General features: G+C 44.9%; 1 protein-coding gene across 4 annotated transcripts in view; it reads left to right on the top strand.

Moving 5' to 3' along the window:
• The window catches only part of CCDC18 (coiled-coil domain containing 18), a 104,974-nt gene that overhangs the window by 38,666 nt on the left and 43,376 nt on the right, over window positions 1-22,932 (top strand). For 3 of the 4 annotated variants that reach the window (XM_068239788.1, XM_068239787.1, XM_068239785.1), the window contains 8 exons: window positions 3,166-3,262; window positions 4,582-4,703; window positions 5,974-6,235; window positions 9,843-9,886; window positions 9,977-10,092; window positions 15,412-15,632; window positions 18,392-18,502; window positions 22,350-22,481. In XM_068239788.1, the coding sequence (XP_068095889.1) occupies window positions 3,166-3,262; window positions 4,582-4,703; window positions 5,974-6,235; window positions 9,843-9,886; window positions 9,977-10,092; window positions 15,412-15,632; window positions 18,392-18,502; window positions 22,350-22,481 (1,105 nt within the window). The remainder of the gene's footprint in view (window positions 1-3,165; window positions 3,263-4,581; window positions 4,704-5,973; window positions 6,236-9,842; window positions 9,887-9,976; window positions 10,093-15,411; window positions 15,633-18,391; window positions 18,503-22,349; window positions 22,482-22,932) is intronic. The other variant, XM_068239786.1, reaches the window with a different exon arrangement.

The following is a 22,932-nucleotide window of genomic DNA, read 5'->3' as shown; positions in this document are numbered from 1 at the left end:
AGCTAGTATAGTGCTCAGTATAGCTAGTATAGTGCTCAGTATAGCTAGTATAGTGCTCAGTATAGCTAGTATAGTGCTCAGTATAGTCAGTATAGTGCCCAGTATAGCCAGTATAGTGCCCAGTATAGCCAGTATAGTGCCCAGTATAGCCAGTATAGTGCCCAGTATAGCCAGTATAGTGCCCAGTATAGCCAGTATAGTGCCCAGTATAGCCAGTATAGTGCCCAGTATAGCCAGTATAGTGCTCAGTATAGCTAGTATAGTGCTCAGTATAGCTAGTGAAGAGCCCCAGTTTAGCTAGTGAAGTGCCCCAGTTTAGCTAGTATAGTGCTCAGTATAGCTAGTATAGTGCCCCATTATAGCTAGTATAGTGCCCCATTATAGCTAGTATAGTGCCCCATTATAGCTAGTATAGTGCCCCATTATAGCTTGTATAGTGCCCTAGTGTAGCTTGTATAGTGCCCAATATAGCTAGCATAGTGCTCCAGTATGGGTGGGTAGGTGCTGTCCCTCCCCGCTCCCCCGCGGCCGCCGCTGCTATTACCTTAGGCGGCGCCGCTTCCTCTATCCCCGTCCTCCTCCGGTAACTCATTCACAGCAGCGCGCCTCTCGCTGCTGTGATGACGAGGAAACCATAGAGAGCTGCTTCCTGTAGCGGCGATGCCGTTACTATGGGAACCGCTCTCTATGGTTTCCTGCGTCATCACAGCAGCGGGGGGCGCGCTGCTGTGAATGAGTTACCGGAGGAGGACGGGGATAGGAAGCGGCGCCGCCTAAGGTAATAGCAGCGGCGGCCGCGGGGGGAGCGGGGAGGGACAGTACCTATACACCCACCCACCCACCCATGACTCGCAAGCAAGCCGACCCCCCAACTTTTGGCCCACTTTTGGGGGGTCAAAAATTCGGCTTGCTTGCGAGTATATACGGTATTAATGTCCCCAGTCGCGCGTATAAACCTACTGAAAATGGTCACTATGCCTCAATTGCTCTATCTTTTGCATAATGCTCCTGTGTGGCTCTGTCTAAAGTTGTTTAAAACTATTGATAAAATATTTAGGGACTTTATTTGGGGACAAGGAAGAGTAAAAATTAAGCTACAATATTTACAATATCCTAAGGAAGAGGGAGGACTAGCAGTCCCTAATCCGTGGGTATACTATCTTGCCTCACAAGTGCAACATCTGGTAGGTTGGGAGGACGCTGATTTAATGGACTCTAGTAGGCTGCTACTTAATAAGGTGCTGGGGTTTAATTCAATTTATGCTGCCTTAGAAGCTGGGATATGCGGAGCTATAAACAGAAAACAATACACTCTCCTCCTTATGCAAAAAAATTTGGGATAGGATGCGCGCAATTCAAGATGTACAAGGAATCACTATATATACTCCGTTATATGCCCGATCCCGTTTCCAGGAACTGGCCAATTTGGATTTTTTGAAGAACTGGTCCAGAGAGGGAACTCTAACATTAAATCAGGTATTGACTGAAAACGAGCATCTGAAACCGTTAACTGATCTTCTCGGCATTTTGAATAGACCTCATACTATGTTAGTGAATTTTCAATATATGCAATTGAAACATGCAGTTGATAGGCAGCGAGTGGTACATCCCTTATATTTGCAGCCGGCTCCGCTTTACAATCTAGTAAGCCAGTATAAGGGGCGTAGCGGCTTCATCTCAGTTTCATATTCTATGATACTGGGATTATTCCTGAAAAAGTTCCCTCTCAAATGCTTTAATAAATGGTGTGAAGAGCTGGGGGAGTTAACGGAAGAGGAATGGGTTAACATCCTTCAAAATGTCCCTTTGGTATCTACTAACGCCTCACAAAATTTGTCCCAGCTAAATATCCTGTATAGGAATTTATTAACCCCAAAGAGACTTTACTCTATGAAGTGTGGAGACGATCCAGTTTGTCTCAGATGCCGCAGAGAGCACGGAGATTTGATACACATGCTATGGAGGTGCCCAAAGTTGCATAGATACTGGAGGGAGGTGATGGATATTATATATACGGTCGCTAGACAAAAAATAACTAGATCTGTAATGATATGCATTTTGGGCTCATCCCTGGATCTGAAAGTACAAGAAAAAGTACAAATGATGATTATGTGCCTATTTCAAGCTAGAAAGCTAATTTTAATACAATGGAAAAGCCCCAATACCCCTAAAGTAGAAGATTGGATAAAACAAGTGAACTACTACTTAAAGTGAACCTCCGGACTAAAAATCGACTCAGCAGCACTGAAAAGGCTTGGTGTTTCTCTAACAGTTTCACAGCATCAGAACTTTGTTTCTCTTATACAAGCCTCATTTTTAGCTGCACAGAAGAAAACTGCCCGGGCAGTTTTCCCCTTATGCAGTGCAAAGCATGATGGGATTTCTGATTTTGTTGTTCTCGTTCTGCTGTTTTGGTGCAATTTTTTTTTTTTTACATTTTGAATTTGACATTTGAAGCCTAGCATGCGCAGCTGGGAGGGGTAATCAGGACACCGGATAGTTGGAACTGTGTCTCCTGCTCCTTGTCACCTCCTTTCAACCAAAAAGATGGCTGCCCCCATGACAAAGATGGCAGCCCCCATGAATCACAAACATTTGCCTGTTCTTTTAAAACGGTGGGTAAGAGATTATATTACCTATCTATTCTAATTAACATAACTAATGTAACTTGATGACAGTATGTTTGTTTAGGCTGAAGTTCCCCTTTAAAGCTGGAAAAAGTTACCTACCAGCACAGAAATGCAGCTGGGAAGTTTGACTCAATTTGGGCGGGGTGGTTAGATACTCCGGGTCTGCCGGATATTTCATTAATTCAAGACAGGTTATTTTCAGGAGGTTCATAAGGGGTATGGTCGAGGCTGCTATATTATAATTATTCGTCTTAAAGTAATTTGTTTGTGGTGTGTAGTACTGCTGCATTGTTAGTTCATATACTAATATATCTATGTTGGAGATGTACTGTATACTTTATATGGTTTAATAAAGGCTGATTAAAAAAAAAAAAAAAAAAAAAAGACATGTGGATGGGCCCTTGTAGTTGTATTCTGTTATCTGTATTGAAACTATGTTGTGCCAGACATTCTCAGCCTTCTCAGCCTTGAATGTTTCTTGCTGATGTGCGGAGATTCCACCACTGACATTGACACAATTGCTTTGTCTCCTAAGAACTGAGAAACAGAGGAATGAAGCCTTGTGTAATGCCGAAGAGCTGACCAGAGCTTTCCAGCAATACAAGAAGAATGTGACTGAGAAACTGGAAAAGGTGAGAAATAAGGAGCAGATCTGGGGCTGCATGTGAGAGACAAAAAACTATAATGATGTGCAGGGTGGCATGGATAAATAGCTGGTTGGGGTGAGATGAGCGAATGGAAGGCCGGCGCTTTTTCGCACAACTCTGCTTGTGGCAGAGGGGGAGGTGAGCTGATGATAGCCGGGCGCTCACCAAAACTAGCCGGGTGGAGCACCATGCTAAAAGAGCATGGGGAGCACACTGATGTGTATATTTCTTAGAAAGTTAACTGATGTACATTATTTTCAATTATTATTTTTCAATTATTTCTGCCTTAAATAGATAAGAATTAAACACAGAGTGGAACATTGTACTCTGTTTTCAATTAAGAACTCTTACCACTTCTTGTAAGCATGGGATTGGCCAGTTTAAAGCATAACTGAACTGAAAATAAACTGATGCGTTGGACAATTGTATCTATTGTCGTACTTCAATGAGGGACATTTCTAGAATACCACAGTTTTATTTTGTTTAAAAGCTAACAAAAAAGTATGTGTAAGGTTTTTATTTTCTCAATTGAGTAACACAGTTGCCACGTTCATAGTGGTGTGTTGTGGCACAGTTTAACGGCTGCTTTGGAACGCAGCTAACCGCATTGCAATGCACCACCTGTGTGGCGGGCGCATTGCGGCATAACGGATTGCAGTATGGGTACGCACTGCCTGCAATGTGTTACCAGTAAACGCGTGTGTCAACAGTAACAGTGAAGCATACTTTTCATTGACTGTATGCTTCACTGTAACCAACACAAGCATAAGGTGCAGTACCGCTGTTCAATCCAATGCAATGAGGGCTTCCCCGTCGCCATGGCGACAAACGTCGTGACGTTGCAGGGAGTCCCGATCCACCCCTCAGCGCTGCCTGGCACTGATTGGCCAGGCAGCGCACGGGGTCTCGGGGGGGGGGGGGTTGTGAGGGGGCCGGGGGGCCCTGTATCGCGGCGGCAATCAGGTAGGACACGCAGCAAGCAAAGTGCTTGCTGCGTGTTTTAAAAAAAAGAAAATTATTCAAATCGGCCCAGCGGGGCCTGAGCGGTGACCTCCGGCGTCTCTGGACGAGCCTAACTCGTCCAGAACGCCAGGGAGGTTAACTTAAACGTTACTCCCTGATTGAAAGTTGTTTGAAGTGGATATGTGACCTCTGTCAACAGACATTTGATGAAAATTGTAAACACTGTTGCTCTCCCAGTCTTCTAAAACTCAGTGTAGTACAAAACTGTGCAGCTACCAACCAGCCTGTGGCCTGATCACCTAAAACCTACCTTTATTTCTGATATCTGCTTGTTTTCATAGATTCAAAAAGAAGAAGAGCAGAGAAGCAAAACTCTGCAAAGCTTTGAGAGAGAACGAGAGGAATTGCAGGAGAAGTGCAGAACCCTGGAGAGAGAACTGGAAGATGTGAAAGAACATCTAAGGTACTTATTAGCAGAGAACACTTTAGCCATGATACTGTGCTTAGTCATCATGGTTTGGTTGTTTATGTTGAGTGCCTGCGGTGCGCCAATGCCAACATCCACTTTCACTGTTGTTTCTTGTACAGTAAACCCTCTATCGGTTCCAGTCACCTCTGTGCCAGCACATGTGGGGACAAAATAAGAGGAGGGGTTCCTTCAGTGTGGAATTCTGTATGTCAGACTGTATTATAGTAAAAAGCCAATAAAAAGCATAAAGACTCACTTGTGTTTGTCCTAAATAATTTAGGTCACACTGGCTCTGCTCGCTTCCTATATTTTGTGGTACTCAGAATCACTTTTAATATAACACAATGCCCACTCTCACCCCGACCAGTATCTGCACCCTGCTGTCATTGGGGTGAGCACTCCTGATGATGGCAGTACACCAAAACCGTAATTGTCGCCATTTTCTGCAGTGGAGGCAAATGTACATGACGATGGATCCTATTGGAACTGTTCAGACATGTCCATTGGGAACGTGTCTGTTACAGTAATGGAACTAAAACTCCGATCCTGTGTGACTTTTCCAGACACCGCTTCCGCTACACAATGAAAGCGGACCACATCCATTCTCACTAGTGCTTTTAACAGAAAAATGGATGCAACACACCCTGCTGTCCTGCACTCCTGGTGGGTAGCTGTGCTGAGCTCACTTGAGGAATCCTTCTTTTTTATGGAGCAGGGTTGGTATCTCTAGCTGTTGGCAGGGTTCTTCTTGTATTCCATGCGTCTCATTGACTATCCCTATTGGACTAAATGTACATAGAAACTTTGTACATTTATACAGCAGTCTGACTATAGGGATTGGGCAACAGGTTTGTGTGAGGGTTACATGATAACTGGGACCATTGTTGCTTTGGGAACAACATCTTGTGCAGGATGCCACTGGTTACTCATGCGTTATCAGTTCACCTTCTTCTCTCTCCATCCTTTCCTCCATAGGAATGAACAAGTACAAACAGTTACCCAAACCTTCCTGTTCATACATACATCATATGTACATACTCTGTGATGATTGATTTTTCATAAGTGGAAACCTTCTAATGTCAGCAGCAGGCTTTAGTCAGACAGATTACGTGGTGAATATTTTTTCTCTGGATGAGAAATGAACATCAAACCTTCCCGATCTATGACTGCTTGAATGAGATAGAATGTAAATATATATTTGGTTTAGATGCTTTCCTATTTTGATTTGTCGTAAGTTGGTTAACTGGCTGCTTCTCTTCCAAAGTAGTCATGTGACCTCAGAAAGGACTGATGAAGAAAAGAAGCTGAAGAGTGTTGTGGTTAATAACACAGAGCTCATTTCACTTCTCACCTTGTCTAATCAGAGGGTTGTGAGACTTGAGAATGAACTTGAGAACAAAGAGAAAGTGCTCAGAGAAAACGCAACACTTCTGCAGGATAATAAAGAACTAAAAGATCGCCTCTCACAGCTTGAAGAACTCAACAGAACAGGTCATTCCAGTTCTGAGTCTGGTAATGTTCAAAAGGTAAAGGTAGGCCTTGCTTTATGCCTGTGCATGCATTTGTGATTTATGTCACGAACTACTGTATTGTGCTTATACATATAGACTGATAATAGTAGCGCAAAGAGCAATGCAGCTGGGTAGAGGCATCGGAGGGCAGTCAGACGTGGTTGTCATCCAACAGTAGAAGTGTGAGAAAAGCTGACCATTTGTGCACCTCCTAACTAGTTATCGATAGTGGCAGCCCAATCAATTTATTACCTTTCATCACCCATCAGAATACAGCAGAAATATTATCCAGAATCAATCAGCACTTGCTTTGTGTAGTCTGATACCATAGAAGAAGTTTCAGCTGCTTCTTCTCTAAACCTCCCACTCCGTAAACTGTCTGCAATCAGCCAGAAGCTTATGAAATTGGCAGGGCTGTGGAGTCGGAGCAATTTTGGGTACCTGGAGTCTGAGTCGGTCATTTCAATAAACTGATGAGTTGGAGTCGGATGATTTTTGAACCAAATCCATAGCCTTTGTAAAAATTAGACTAAGGAGTCGGAGTCAAGGAGTTGGAGCAATTTTGGGTACCTGGAGTCGGAGGTTTCATAAACTGAGGAGTTGGATGATTTTTGTACTGACTCCACAGCCTTGCAAATTGGGGTCATTATTAAGGTGATTGAATCTGCAGTATTGGATCATAGTGCAGGCTGTTAATTAGTGTGTATGCATCCATAGTGTATCCATTACTGTTTTTAAAGAAAGGTCCTGTTGTCGAGGTATGCATCCCACTGCAATCCTTAGGGCCTGTTTCCATTAAATGCGGTCCAATGTGGCTACATGGTCCTGAAACCAATGCACGGCAATGGAACAGATTCCATTGTGTGCTGAGCGATCTGAGAATCTGCAGCATGCTGCAGATTCTTGCACAGCCGCATCCGCCCGCCGTCCCCTTCATACACTTCCACATCTCCCAATGCGGAAGTTAAGCAATGCAGCTAGGTAGCCGCACTCGCATCACTTCATAGTGGAAACAGGCCCTTACTATGGTATGTCAGCGATGGCCAACCTTGGCACTTCAGCTGTGTTGGAACTATAAGTCCCATGAGGCATTGCAATATTCTGGACAGCTCTAAGCATAACTCAGGGACACAGAGGCATGATGGGATTAGTAGTTTTGTCACAGCTGGAGTTCCAAGGTTAGCCATCACTGGTCTATGTGATCCAGGCAAGGGTTGCAAACTTTTGACACATAACAGATGACAATTGTTAATAAATCTGGCCAGGTTTTTAGCATTAGCCCTCATTCAGAGGGACAGCTGTACTGTGCGCTTGTGGAGCAGTTCAGCATCTCATCAGCCGGCCACGAGCGCCATTCTGGTGCAATTTAAATACAGCCAAATGGCAGTGTTTGTAATTCCACGTGGCAAAGAAAAACCACGTCATGTTGGAGCATGACCACGCTCGGTGTGACTTCATGGGTGCCCACCGCCAGTGCCAAAAGCTAACATGCGCCCGGCCAGTGCATGAGATAAGCTGAAAGGTGGAATTCAAAGCCTTCATTAGCCCATCTGAAAAAAGCCTTACTTAAGTTATTTAGTGATTACTAGTCCAGGGGAACCTTAGTACATGAAGACCCATTTTTTTTTTTTTTAAAAGTCTACACATCTTAAAGTGTATCTGAGGCAGCACAGGGGGTGGGGGGGTTGGCAAGTGTGTCCCCTATGCATCGCTCTCTGCCCTCCCTGTGCCTCTCTGTCACCCCCAAAAATTGCCGACATGCAGCTTGTTGGCAATCTCGAGGGGAAGAGTTGTCCCTTGCAGGAGATGCACTTGTTCAAAATGTCCACTGGGGGCCCCTTCCCCAGCTCTGCCTCTCCCCCTCCTCCCTGTAGTTTGCTCTGTGATGAGTCCCAGAGCTTACAGCGTCGTGACCCCAGGGGAAAGTGAAACAAAAGGATATCTGGCCACAGAGAGCAGAAGTAATTGAGGCTAACTGATCCGGCTAGCCCTTGGAACAGGTAGCATGTTTTGTTTTTTTACAAAAATTCCCACCTTGGGTCCTTAACAACCTTGTACCCTAACCGTGGCTAAAAAAAAAAAGGTTTCACTTATCTGGGGCTTCTACCAACCCCCTGAAGATGTCCTGTGCCCACGCCGGTACTCCCTGATCCTCCGGTCCCACGCTGCGGCCGAGTTTCAATTTTAGCGAATGGCCAGTTGCTGAGCCACTGCACCTGCACGGCACTGGCCGTATGCATCCTCGCTTGCGTCGCCGTCCTGTGCATGCCAATTATGAGAAAAACTTGTACTGTGCAGGACAGCGACGTGAGCGAGGACGCCTGCACAGACGCAGTGGCTTGGGGACTGACCATTCGCCGAAAATGAAACTTAGCTGCGGTGGGTTGTTTGGAGGGACCGGAGGATTGTTGAGTGCTGGCGCGGTCACAGGACGTCTTCAGGGGCGGTAGAAGCTGCAGGTAAGTGAAAGCCACGGTTAAGGTTCACTTTAAGTTAATCAAACACCTGAATGTGATCTTGTAGTGAGGACAGTTGCTAAGATTAACACTGCCCCTTGAAGCAATGTTGCTTGCTGTACTCACTTTGGCCTCAATTCACTAAGCTTATCTCCTGTCTTTAAAGAGACTCTGTAACATGAAAAACATCCCCTGGGGGGTACTCACCTCGGGTGGGGGAAGCCTCCGGATCCTAATGAGGCTTCCCACGCCGTCCTCTGTCCCACGGGGGTCTCGCTGCAGCCCTCCGAACAGCCGGCGACTGTGCTGACTGTCAGTTCAATATTTACCTTTGCTGGCTCCAGCGGGGGCGCTGTGGCTGCTTTCCTCTCCGAACTACACGGAAATACCCGATCTCAGTCGGGTCCGCTCTACTGCGCAGGCGCCGGAAACTTGCGCCTGCGCAGTAGAGCAGACCCGACGGCGATCGGGTATTTCCGTGTAGTTCGGAGCCGACAGCCGTCAGAGCGCCTGCGCAGGAGCCAGGAAGGTAATTATTACGTCACGGCTGCACGGAGGGCTGCAGCGAGACCCACGTGGGACAGAGGACGGCGTGGGAAGCCTCATTAGGATCCGGAGGCTTCCCCCACCCGAGATGAGTTACCCCCAGGGGATTTTTTGAGGTTACAGATCCTCTTTAATAACTCTTCTAGAGTTGTTACCATGGTGATAAGGCATGTAGTATTCAGGAAACATTTTACCTCAGGCAAACCTAAAGTTAACTCTTCTGTCTTTAAGTTAACTCTTCAATCCTTAAAATAACTCCAGAGTTAAAGACAGGCTGTTTATTAACTGCATGGGAAAATAACTACAGAGGAGGTAAAATAACTACAGAGTAGGTAACTTAAGGAATGAAGAGATAAGATAACTCTCTTATGTGGAGGTAAGTTTTCTCTTGCCTTATTATCTCCAGCATGATCTTAGTGAATTGAGGCCAAATCCTTAATGTAGGGTTGCTCGAAGTCAGTCTTCTCCTGCACATCATGCTTCTCACTATTAATCCACAAACCATTTACATTGCTAAAAATGTTATGTGGTCAGTTTCAAAGAATAATTTGCATCTATCATTACTTTTAAGCTCTTTTGTCCAATGCCATCTTTTTTCTTTTTTGTTTGTAAATGAACAGAGCAGTCAGCCAGATGACAGCAGTCTACTCATCATGGAGCTTAGGTACTTGTGTGCCGTACGTCTTGTATAATCATGTATTTATTTTACCATAATGAACAGCGTTTCATCATCTTCCTGTTATCTTTCCTTCAGGGCACAGCTGTCACTGAAGGATGCCGAAAATCGAGAACTACAAGCCAGACTTCTGAGCTTAAATAGCTTCCAATCGCTGGATGTTGAACCTGTGAAGTTACCCCTACAGCAAATCGGTAAGTCTTTCTAATTTTAAAGTACAGATGTGATGATAGAGGTATGGCAACTATCTTTGCATTGCCGGTTGTCCTACAGCTGTAATCCATTTATCTGGAATATGTCTGATGTTCTGACTTCACTCTGACATTCCTGGTCTGCTCTGTAGCTTTGTTCTGATGACAGCAAGATTTTTGCTGAAATCCTAAAGGTTCAAAGTGGTAAAACAGGTTAAAGACTACAGGTAGTCCTCGATTAAAAAACATCACACTTATAAATGAGCCACCAATATGAACAGCCTGAAAATGGGGAATTTGATTCTGTAGGAACAAATGATAAAAAGGGTTTTCAAAAAGACCTTGTAGTTTTTGAGAAAATCGATTTTAAATAATGAAAGAAAAAAAATGTTAACTACTTTAGCCTTTTTGGACGTAGCTCCCGCGCACTTCTGTGCCGCCAGCCGTTAGCCCGGAAATCAATGAATGAGAACACAGTTCCCATTCATTGACCTAAGTCCCCGTTAGAAAGACAGATGGCATCTATTAGACGCCTTGATCTTTCTAAAGAAAAAAAAAAAGTTTCACAACCTCCCTTCACTTTCTGTAAGCTAGAGCGCTCGCTTACAAGAAAAAAAAAATTGACTGAGGCCATCTTGTTGCCAAATAGTAAAACTACATCTACATACATTTTTTTTTTAATAAACCCACAAACCATTACATTTAAAATTAACTGTTTACCTCCCACACTCCAAAAATATACCCAAGTAAAATTTTTAATAAAAAAAAAAAAAAAAAAGTTGACAATAAAAAAACAAAATAAATAGTTACCTAAGGGTCTGAACTTTTTTAATATGCATGTCAAGAGGGTATATTACTATTATTTTTGAAATTATAAGCTTGTAAATAGTGAAGGACTCAAAACTGAAAAAATACACCTTTATTTCCAAATAAAATATTGGCTCCATACATCGTGATAGGGACATAATTTAAATGATGTAATAACCGGGACAAATGGGCTTATAAAATACATGGGTTTTAATTATGGTATAATGTATTATTTTAAAGCTATACTGGCCAAAAACTGATAAATAATTATTTTTTTTCCATTTTCTTCTTAATATTCCCATTAAAATGCATTTAGAAACAAATAATTCTTAGCAAAATGTACCACCCAAAGAAAGCCTAATTGGTGGCGGAAAAAAACAAGATCTAGATCAATTAATTGTGATAAGTAGTGATAAAGTTATTGGCGAATGAATGGGAGGTGAAAAGTGCTCTGATGCATAAGGTGAAAAAGACTGAAGGCTGAACTGGTTAAACCAGTAAAATTACAATTTGCTGCCGTACACTGAGGGCACAGGGGACCGAGGAGGACACCAAAGGAATGGGGAGCAGTAGAGGCACAGGGGGTCATAGAGAAGGTACAGGGGACAGAGATGGCTCAGTATTTTGACTTCTGGATGGATTCAGGTTAAAGGGGAACTGAAGAGAGCGGTATATGGAGGCTGCCATGTTTATTTCCTTTTAAGCAATACCAGTTGCCTGGCAGCCCTGCTGACCCTCTGCCCTCTGACCCTCTGCCTCGAATACTATTAGCCATAGCCCCTGAACAAGCATGCAGCAGATCAGGTGTTTTAGACTTTAAAGTCAGATCTGACAAGACTAGCTGCATGCTTGTTTCTAGTGTTATTCAGATACTATTGCAGAGAAATAGACCCGCAGGGCTGCCAGGCAACTGGTATTGATTAAAAGGAAATAAATATGGCAGCCTCCGTATACCTCTTATTTCAGTTCCCCTTTAAGAACGAACCTACAGTCCCTATCTCATCTGTTAAAGAACAAGCGACACCCATACTAACCTAGAAATAAAAAAACACATATAGAAGTACATAACAGAAGTATTGTGCTATCCATGTAATGATTCCTGTGAATTTTATAAAGGAAAAGCAGAAAATCCTATTCTAAGCAGTGGCCATCTTGCTAAGCTAACACTGACATCATATCCTCACTGACTCTTGCCCCCCCCCCCCCTCCTTTCTCTTGCTCATTGTGTATTTATTAGCTGCTCTCCTCCCAGAGTCTTCAGACACTCCCACTGAGGTGTATACTAGGAACTGCACTGTCGTCTTTTTCCTTTTCAACTCCAATCACTGAGTCACCTCAGCCTTGCTTGTAAACACAGGGGAGCAGGAGATCGTGTTTCAGCAGGGCCGGATTTGTGGGAAGGCCTCCGAGGCAGAGGCCTAGGGCGGAAAGGGCAGCTGGGGCGCCTGCTATGCAACCTAGCTATGTACCGTTACTGCCCGCTTGCTCCCCACTTTCACCCCCGCTTGTCTGTCTATGTGTGAGACGCAACTTCCCCTTACTCCGCTGCCGATATCAGACCTGCAGCAATCAGCGTGGCCCCCAGTGATGAGTCAGGCGAGTGGTGACCAATCACAGCACTGTATACTTCACACTTCCTTTATGTGAAGTATGCAGCGCCCTCATTGGTCACCACTCGCCTGACTCATCACTGGGGGTCACGCTGATTGCTGCAGGTCTGATAGAGGAAAGCCCGGGCAGCGAGCAAGGGGAAGTTTGGGTCTCAATTAAAGGCGGACAAGTGGAGGTGAAAGCAGGGAGTAAGCGGGCAGTAACAGCAGAGTTAATATACCAAGATGCGGGAGAGAAGGAAGTGGACAGCCACCAGCGAGTGGGGCAGCAGACCAGGGAAGCTGCTATTACAGGGGTCAGGTGAGTCACGGCTCAGCCCTCCAGATGGCAAATGTGCCTGTATATATTCAGCATTTTCAGTGTGCTTGTACACACAATTAGGCAATACTGGTGCTGTCTCCGTGAGTGGCCGCCCCCTTTTCCCGGGCGCCAGATTCAGACTGTAGCTAGCTGCATGACAGTCTATTATGTAGTGGGCTGTGCAGAAGCTCCAACCACCCTTTCACTCCCAGGCTGCATCTCTGGTTGTCGGCAACAGCTGCAGTTTGCCTTTCCCTCTCTGAAGCACACTAATACAGGGACAAGTGACATCCTGCAGACACCAGCGGTATGCCAGGTAAACGGCCCCCTCTTCCTCCCCCCCTTGTCATTTTCTCACTGACCAGCTTTGATCTCTGCTGCTCTTATCTCTGCTCCCACCAGCTGCATCCCTCCTTGTCTTGTAACCCTTCCACTGCTGATCTTAAGCTGAATACTCCCCTAACTACGTAGGAAGATGGCTCACAAAGACGTCCACGAGCATTCTCCAATCCATCTTCCTGCTGGCTGGTACATGCGACGATGGCACACGAATGCGAACAAGAGTTCAATAGATCTTTGTACTTTGAGCAGGAGTTGTTGACGCTTAAAGATCTGATCCTCCGTGACAGACATTGTCGCAGCGCATCTCAAACGTTTATGTAATCGTGCAACTGCACCAATGTTGTGATACCGAAACAATCACTTGTCGCTCAAAAAAATTGCCAGTTGTCGAAAAAATAGTGTAGTGGATACGGGCCTTTAGCTTTTTACTCTATTACACAGGTCAGGGCATCCTAATCATCCTGTAGCCATGGCTACTTAAAGGGACTCAGAGCTCAGTAAAGGGCAAAAATGTATACATACCTGGGGCTTCCTCCACGCCCCATACGCTCCAATCGATCCCACGCCGCTGTCCTCGACCTTCTGCAGCGCCGGCACTGGTTCCCCGCTCTGCCGTCAGTCGGCTCCAGTCTATGCAGGAGATGTGCGCTCTTCGCGTATCTCTCCAGCAGTAGCCGGAGAGATACGTAGAGGGCGAACTTCTCTTACGTGAGACTAGCTCAGACTCACGGAATGCAGGGACCCGGTACCGGCGCTGCAGAAGACTGAGGACAGCGGCGTGGGACCGATTGGAGCGTATGGAGCTGGAGGAAGTCCCAGGTATATATACATTTTTGCCTTTTACTGAGCTCTGCTACACTTCTTAATAACTACTTATTTATTTTATCTAGGGGCATAGTGGTTATTAAATTATGTAATCTGATGAAAAGGTGCATATAAATTATGTGTGAGTGTGAGGGGTGCTGTTGGTCGGTGGGGGGGCTGGTGATGATCGGCCTAGGGCGGCAAAAAGCACACATCCGGCCCTGTGTTTCAGATAGGCTAGACAGGGAAATAAATGGAAGAGGAGGAACATATTCTAGATAAAAAGATCCCCCAGCATTCAACTGATTGGCACTGACTACTAAAGGGCCAGTGCTGTTAACCTCCTTAGCGGTAACCCCGTGCTACACAAGGGGTAGCTGCCGCGGAGGATCATATGGCCCCAGGACGATTTTTTTTTTTTAATGTTGCTATACGCTTTAGCTAGCGGTTCGCTAGCTAAGCGTATGCTCAAAGTTGCTCCGGTCCCCTGCGATCACCCGCATTAGCTTCCGGTATACGTACCCCCCAGCTTTTCCACGCCGGCGCAGTCGCCCCATCGGCTCCAGGCTTCGCAATGACGGCGTAGCAACGCCAGAAGCCGATCGGGAAACTGCGCTTTTCGTAGGATCGTGGCGAGGTACGTATAGCCGGTGGCGATCGGCGGGCATGGGGGGGACCGGAGCAACTTTGGACATACGCTTAGCTAGCTAAATGCTAGCTAAAGCGTTTAAAAAAAAAAATGTTGGGGACGAAAAACCTCCCGGCGGACACACCCTCAGAAACTGCGTACCGCCAAGCGGGTTAAGTATGTGATAACTCCAAATCATAACAGCAGAAAAAGTTTTGCAAGTTTTGAATGCAGGATTAGCATCTTTATCATTTAATACACTCAGACCAGTTGCTGTTGAAATTTGATTTTTTTTTTATAGTGACAATACCGCTTTAACCGTGGACTACCTGTACTTCCAGTGTACAATAGAGAGTCTGCAATGTAAAAGGCTCTATACTATTGCTGCATGGATCAGCAGGTGGTAGGATTAACAACCCATCTGCTGGCCTGTAATTCATTATTGATTGACAGAAACTCCATGTACGGACCTAACTGTCGTTTGAACGATAGTTAGTCCACGGATCTGCCAAGCGCATCAGTCAAAACTGCTGCTGTCAGTCTAAAGATCGTTCGTACACGCGCTAAACTGTCGTTTGAACGACAAGCCGTTCAGAAATATCAGACGTGTGTACGTACCTTAATTGTATTTGTATAATTTTTTATACAGCAATTTGTATTATTTACTTCTAAACAAGATAAATACAAATAAGCCAAAAGGAAACTCTGCTTAACTTTTTGCAGCTTATTGTATCGGCAGTCTGAAACAAGACAACAACATTATGATCTTTTCTTTTGATGTGTAAGATTTACATTTTCCCTTACATATGTGTTTATTTTATATCCCACAGAGGCAGAGAAATACCTGTCACTGGAGACCACTAGCAAGCAGTTACAGATGGAGAAAGAGAAACTGGCAGAAACTGTGAAAGAGTTGCAAAGGAAACTTGGTAAAGCGCAAACTGAACTTGCTAATGCGAGACTCTCCATGGCTCAGAGAACCAGTCAGTTTCAACTCATACAGGAAGAGCTGCTGGGGAAAGTGGCAAAGGCAACCAAATTAGAACAAGAAGTGAGTTTTCATACTACAAATAGTTGTGTGTTGTTTGTTACGTAGACTAAGGGGTCACACTCATTTCTACTAGTCGATTCGCAGCATTTCCCCTCATAAAACTTCTGACAGGGAAATGCAGCCTATACAAACCAATAGGCTGCCGCCTGATTCGCATGCAGGGAAAAAACAGCATGCAGCAAATAAACAAAAAAATCGTGTCACCCATGCGAATCCCTATAGCCGTGTCTGGCACAACTAGAAGACTCTGATGCATTCTCACAGCAAATGCCAGCGTGCATCTTGCAAAGATGCATGCTTGGCACAGTAGAAACAGGCCCCCAGTGTTCTCCCCAGAAATTTTTTCCAGCTGGGTGGCATGAAAAAGTAGCCGGGTGGGGCGTGATGAGAGAATGCAGGGCCGGCACTTCTCTGCACAACTCTGCTTACAGCATAGGAGGAGGTTAGCTGGTGACAGCCGGGTGCTCACCAAAACTAGCCAGGTGGAGCACCTGGCTAAAAGAGCCTGGGGAGAACACTGAGCCCTTATCATTGCGAATATCTGAACATCATTTTCACATTTGTTTGCACACTTTTTTTTTTACCACAGCTAGACGTGTAAATTTATGCTGCAAAATGTTTTTTTTTTTCACACATTCGAAAACACAATTTTGTGGATTCTAGCAGAAGTGCGATTCTTCATAGACGTTCATTTATTTATTGTATTTATAAAGCGCCAACATATTACGCAGAGCTGGACATTAGTTAAAGAGACACTGAAGCGAAAAAAAAAAATATGATATAGTGAATTGGTTGTGTACTATGAATAATTACTAGAAGATTAGCAGCAAAGAAAATATTCTCATATTTTTATTTTCAGGTATATAGTGTTTTTTCTAACATTGCATCATTCTATAATATGTGCAGATTACACAACACTCAGCATTCAAAATGAGTCTTTCAGAGCAGTCTGTGAAGTAATGACATCTCCTCTAGCAGAGGAAAAGTAAATAGTCCAGAAACAGTTGAGATAATAAAAGTCAGATAACAGCCCTCTCCACGACTAAAGCTGGCCATACACTGGCCCGATTTGCCGCCGCTTCGACAGCAGATTCGATCACTGGGATCGAATCTGCTGCCAATCGTTCGCGCTACACGCCGAATTTCGATCCATTTCGTCCGATCTCGTCGATCGCTCCGTGCGGAAAATTACCGTCGATCGCCCGCGGGTAGGGAGCGCGTCGCTAGCGGCATTCGAGTGCCCGACGACCGACGCAATAGAGCCCGCATACATTACCTGCTCCGCCGGCGCGACTCCAGTCTCCCGGTCACCGCTGCTCTGTCTGCGCTCTGGTCTCCAGGTCCGGCATGCCTCACTTCTTCTAGCCCGGCAGGAAGTTTAAACAGTAGAGCGCCCTCTACTGTTTAAACTTCCTGCCGGGCTAGAAGAAGTGAGGCATGCCGGACCTGGAGACCAGAGCGCAGACAGAGCAGCGGTGACCGGGGGACTGGAGTCGCGCCGGCGGAGCAGGTAATGTATGCGGGCGGGGGCAGCAGCAGCAGCACCACCACAACAGATTGTGAACGGTTTCAGGCTGAAATCGGTTCACAATCTGTTTGCTGTAAAGGTAGCCATACGATCCCTCTCTGATCAGATTCGATCAGAGAGGGATCTATCTGTTGGTCGAATCTGATGGCAAATCGACCAGTGTATGGCCACCTTAAGACTTAGTCGGAGAGCTTAATGGCTTGTTTGCATAGAGATAACAACTGGAGTTTCTCAACTCTTCCTGTACTGGAAACAATTAGACTGATGTATCTGATCTTAATGTTTTATTTCTTAGCTGTACTACACATACAAATCATAATATCATCATTTTTTTTTTCGCTTCAGTGTCTCTTTAAGGTTACAGACAATATTTAGGGGTGACATACAGCAATATGACAATACAGGAATACAAGACAAACCAGATCACGCAGCACAGTATGAGTACAAGGTAATGCTTAGTCAGTCACTGAATGGGAGATAGAGATTAGGAAACTTGAGTGCACTCAGATCCATAGGATGGGTGTACAGTAATGGAGGTGCGTGATCAGGTAGGAGACATATGGAGGAGGGCCCTGCCCAAAGGCTTACAATCTAGAAGGAGAGCTGGGGACACGAAAGGTAAGGGACCAGAGATCAGCTGTGAGTTTATTAGATGCATGTGAATTTAAATAAGAGTGAATCTTACCTAAAGGTCTTTACTTACTTTCTGGGTACTGTTCTTCATACAAGTTATGGAGAACCAGCAAAAGGTAGCAGACACCTGCCAACTAGGAACTGAATCGGCATGCACACATTCAGTTTTGAATCACTGACCAATTGTACCACTTCCATGTAGTGTGAAGGCAAACAGATTTATATATGTCAGTTCTCATACTACTTGGACGTGGTAAAATTGGCCAATCATTGGCCAATCAAAATTAGATGTGTGTTTGCACCTTTAGTAAAAGCCATTAGACTCCCTCTTCAGCAAGCTGGCTGCATATACTCTGTATTAGGTAGCAGTATCAGTGGCAAGACTGATGTGGTGGAAGATGCTCCACTTTACTCACAGCAGTTTGGGTTTAGAGAGGGTTCATAATGAAGTCAGTGGAGAACAACTGTCTGTCCATCTGTCTATTTACCTATCAGTCATAGACATAAACTGAACCTTCAGTGTTTCTGTTTTATTTACAAAGTTTTACAAATTAAAATAAATGTATTTAAAATAAATGTTAGTTTCCTTGTGTTTCAGATTACAAAGAAATCCCAGAAGATCACCTCCTTGCAGAAACTGGTGGAAGAGAAGTCTCAGGCTTACACAGCAGCTATAACTAGGAATGCTGAGCTAGAGGAAGAGCTAGAGGTAGGTTATAAGCCAACTGCATCATGGGAAAGGTCTTTCTCTGAGAGACAGCAATGGGTGACTGGCTGCTCCAAGATGCTTTTCTCATAGTAGAGTCCTCTTGCTGCCCCAAACATCCATTTCACTTCCCTTTTTATGTTTTCCAATGGAGTGAAAGGAATAATTTTGTTGGTTGCTATGAGTTTTGGCTGCGGGGTACCATAACTCATCTCCTAAAAAATGTTAGTTTTTACGTAATTTAATTCACAAGGAATATACAGGTGAAAGGTGCTTGTTCCGAATCTGTGGAGCAGAGGGCATTGAATGCAAGAGACTAGCAAGAAAAAGCACTCTTAAAAAGAAATCGCCAATAGCATTCTATGCAATTTTATCAGCACAAGTGAAAGGAGATCGGTGTTACGAGAAATATACGAAGGCTGACATTGTAGATTTCCTTCTGGAAGATGTTGCTTTCCTGGCAGCAGTGTTGATCTTTGACCCTTACCTGCGCATCACACTACCTGTGCCCTGGACCCCATTCCCTCTCATCTAATCCCCCAGCTTTCCTCCTCCTTTAGGGCTCTTTTCCACTATGAAATGCAATCGTGATTCCAATCGCGATCGCAATCGCGTTTTTAATTTCCACCATGCGATTGCGATTGAGCTACTATACTCATTATAGTCCAGCTCAATCGCATACAAAACGCGGCAGGGCGACGATTGCGCTTTGACCAAAATCGCATCGCAATCGGATCGCACTAATGTAAATTGCTGCTGCAGTTTCCATTAGTTTAATGTACCTTGCGATTTGCGATCAGAAGCAAATCGCAAATCGCAGGCTAGTGGAAAAAGGCCCTTCATCCAGCTCTAACAACTCTATTCAATCTGTCTATCTCCACTGGCACTTTTCCTTCCTTATTCAAACAAGCTATCATCACACCACTTATCAAAAAACCCTCTCTTGATCCAACTTCTCTATCCAACTACCGTCCTGTCTCTCTCCTCCCCTTTGCTTCTAAACTGCTGGAACGTCACATCCACTCAGAATTGTCTGCCTTTCTCTCTACCAACTCCTTACTTGACCCCTTTCAATCTGGATTCCGCACACACCATTCCACTGAAACGGTCCTCGCGAAAGTTTCTAATGACCTACTGGTAGCTAAATCCAAAGGCCAGTTCTCTATTCCAATACTCCTTGACCTTTCCTCTGCCTTTGACACGGTTGATCATGCTCTGCTTCTGCAGACACTGTCATCTTTAGGAATCAAGGGACAAGCACATTCCTGGATCTCCTCTTATCTCTCTGGACGCTCTTACACTGTCTCCTTCTCTAACACCAATTCCTCTCCACACCCACTGTCTGTTGGTGTACCTCAAGGCTCTGTTCTTGGGCCACTTCTTTTCTCAATCTACACCCGTGGCCTGGGACAACTAATTATCTCTTTTGGCTTCCAGTATCACCTCTATGCGGATGACACCCAAATCTATCTCTCAACTCCTGACCTGTCCTCACTACTATCCAGAGTCCCCGACTGTCTACGTGCCGTTTCTGCATTCATGTCCTCCCGCTTCCTCAAACTCAACATGACTAAAACGGAAATTGTGATTTTTCCACCATCGCTATCTACACCCCCACCAATTGCAACCATAACGGTAGACAACACCCCAATAACCTCAACCACTAAGGCCCGCTGCTTGGGGGTTATACTTGACTCAGAGCTCTCTTTTAAACCTCACATTGCCTCATTAACCACCACCTGCTATTTCCAGCTCAAAAATATATTCCGTATCCGTCCCTTCCTCACACAAGAAGCCACCAAAATGCTTGTTCATTCCTTAATCGTCTCCCGCCTAGACTACTGCAACACCCTGCTCTGTGGCCTACCAAAAAACAGGCTAGCACCTCTCCAATCCCTTCTAAATTCAGCGGCCCGCCTCATTCACCTTTCCACACGCTCTTCCGATGCAGCCCCACTGTGCCGTTCTCTCCACTGGTTACCCATTACCCAGAGGATCCAGTTCAAACTCCTGACTCTAACATACAAAGCCCTCCACGAGTTGTCTCCTCCATACATCTCCTCACTAATCTCAAGATATTGTCCCTCCCGCAACCTCCGCTCCTCCCAAGAAATTCTCCTGGCCTCTAAGCTGATCACTTCCTCTCATGCTCGCATCCAAGACTTTACACGAGCATCATCCCTTATCTGGAACTCTCTTCCACAGCCTGTACGTCATGCTCCAAACCTGGACATCTTCAAACGCACTCTTAAAACACACCTTTTCAGACAAGCTTATAACATTCTATAGCCCTTATTTACTTCTCTGTCACAAGGTAATCAGAGGCAAAGAATCACTGCCTCATCCATCCTCCACCCCCTTACCTAGTGTGTCCCCCACAACCCGTTAGATTGTACGCCCGCAAGGGCAGGGTCATCCTCCTAATGTTTACTGTTCTTGTAACAATATTTGTGCTGCTTGGAACTCTGCTGTACATTTGTTGTATCTATGTTCCCCTTGTCGTCTTATTGTGCTTTGCAAAGCGCTGCAGAATATGTTGGCGCTATATAAATAAAAAATAATAATAATAATACCTGATCGAGAGCAAATATGCAGATCTTGTTGTCAGACCTTTAAAGGGAACTTCAAGCGAGAGGTATGTGGAGGCTGCCATATTTATTTCCTTTTAAATAATACCAGTTGCCTGGCAGTCCTGCTGATCATTCTGGCATCAGTAGTGTCAGAATCACACACCTGAAACAAGCATGCAGCCAACACAGTCAGATTTCAGTCGCAGCATGCTTGTTTGGGGCCTACAGCTAAAAGAATTAGAGGTAGAGGATCAGCATACTGGTATTGTTTAAAAGGGAATAAATATGGCAGTCTCCATATCCCTATCACTTCAAGTTCCCTTTAAGCCTCGTGCGCATGCTAGACTGTTCTCAGCCGAGGCAGCTGGTCGGGCCGGAGTTTAACAACAATGCAGATTTACGGGCGAGCAGATGAGTTACTTCCCCTGGAAATCGCTTATTCTAGCATAACATGCAAACAGGTATAAATAAAAAGTATTGTATAGTACAACCTAGGTGCTCTTTACAAAAAACAAAAAAGAGCAGGGGGGGAGCATTCTAGTGTTTGTTTTAATGCTTCTGTCGCGCTTTAAAGGGAATCTGAGAGGGGGAATCAGGATAAGAATATACATATCTGTGTCTTCCTCCAGCCCCCTCTGGCCTGATTGCTCCTATGGCATGCTATTCTTCCTCTCCGTTCGCCCGCAATTGGCCCGGAAAGTCCTTTGGTCCAGGACCAACTGCCCAAGCGCGGCCCGGGCTCGCATGTGTGCTCCCGCCGCATTCACGTCACCTGGAGCGTTCTGCGCCTGTGCAGTACTACTTCACAGGCACAGAACACTCCCGGCGACAGGAGCGAGACGGGAGCGCACCTGGCCGGACTGCACATGTACCGACTGGCCCCGACTGATGGATTTCCCGGGTGCCTGTAGCGGGTGAATGGAGAGGAAGAAGAGGACGCCGTGTGACTGATCAGGAGGGGGCTGGAGGAAGCCCCAGGTATGTATATTTTATTCCTAATCCCCCATCACTGGTACACTTTACAACAATACTGTACCTGATTTCTCGCACTAACCAAAATTAAAGTTGTGTGTGGATGAACTTCAAAACCTGAAAAACAGGTTTATTCATCTACGCTAGCAGCACCAATGCAAGCTTAGTATATTATATATTCATATATTTTTTTTATTGATGGTTTACTTTTTGTCGTACAGCTGCTATATTTAATATTTTTGTTTACTAGTTAAAGAGCATTTAATTAGTTAAAGTTAATGAGTTAAAGCGTATTTACTTTTTTCCAGGACTGCAGAGCTCAGATAATTCGCTTGGAAGAAAACATTAGCAAGGAACATCGAGAGGTTCTGCAGGCTTTTGAAAAGTCTAAAACTATCCACCAGGAGCAACATAATGAGCTGAGGAAGCAGAATGAGCATGTAAGAGGAACTTTTACTGTATAAACTGTAGTATTACACTTAGGTTTGTTTTCTAAAACAAGATGCCAAGCCCTGTGTGCAGAACACTTACAGGATGTGTACGGGATCAAAGCGGGTAATCCAGCATGTTGAATTGTGTAGCATGGTCAAGTGTATGGTTATGCACCCTGCATTTGGCAATGTGAGGTGATGTGAGGTCATTGGCCTGCAGCTTTTACACCTGTAGTGAAGATTCCAGCTACAAGGGTTAATTCGGGCGTTGACCTTCAAGTATTACATTGCAGAAGCGTCCTCTGTCAAAATATTGTCTCCAAGTGCTTGGACTTGTGGTGGCCATGCACACATAGATTTCTGCCCAATGTAGGAAGCAAATCAATCTCTCTATGATCTACATATCTAATCAGAAATATATTGACTGCCCCCCCCCCCCCCATACACGGCACCTAGATTT

The sequence above is a fragment of the Hyperolius riggenbachi genome, chromosome 6 (genome assembly GCF_040937935.1).
Source record: "Hyperolius riggenbachi isolate aHypRig1 chromosome 6, aHypRig1.pri, whole genome shotgun sequence".
Taxonomy (NCBI): domain Eukaryota; kingdom Metazoa; phylum Chordata; class Amphibia; order Anura; family Hyperoliidae; genus Hyperolius; species Hyperolius riggenbachi.
Note: the sequence above shows the minus strand (reverse complement) of the source record. Positions and strands in the feature narration are given on the sequence as shown.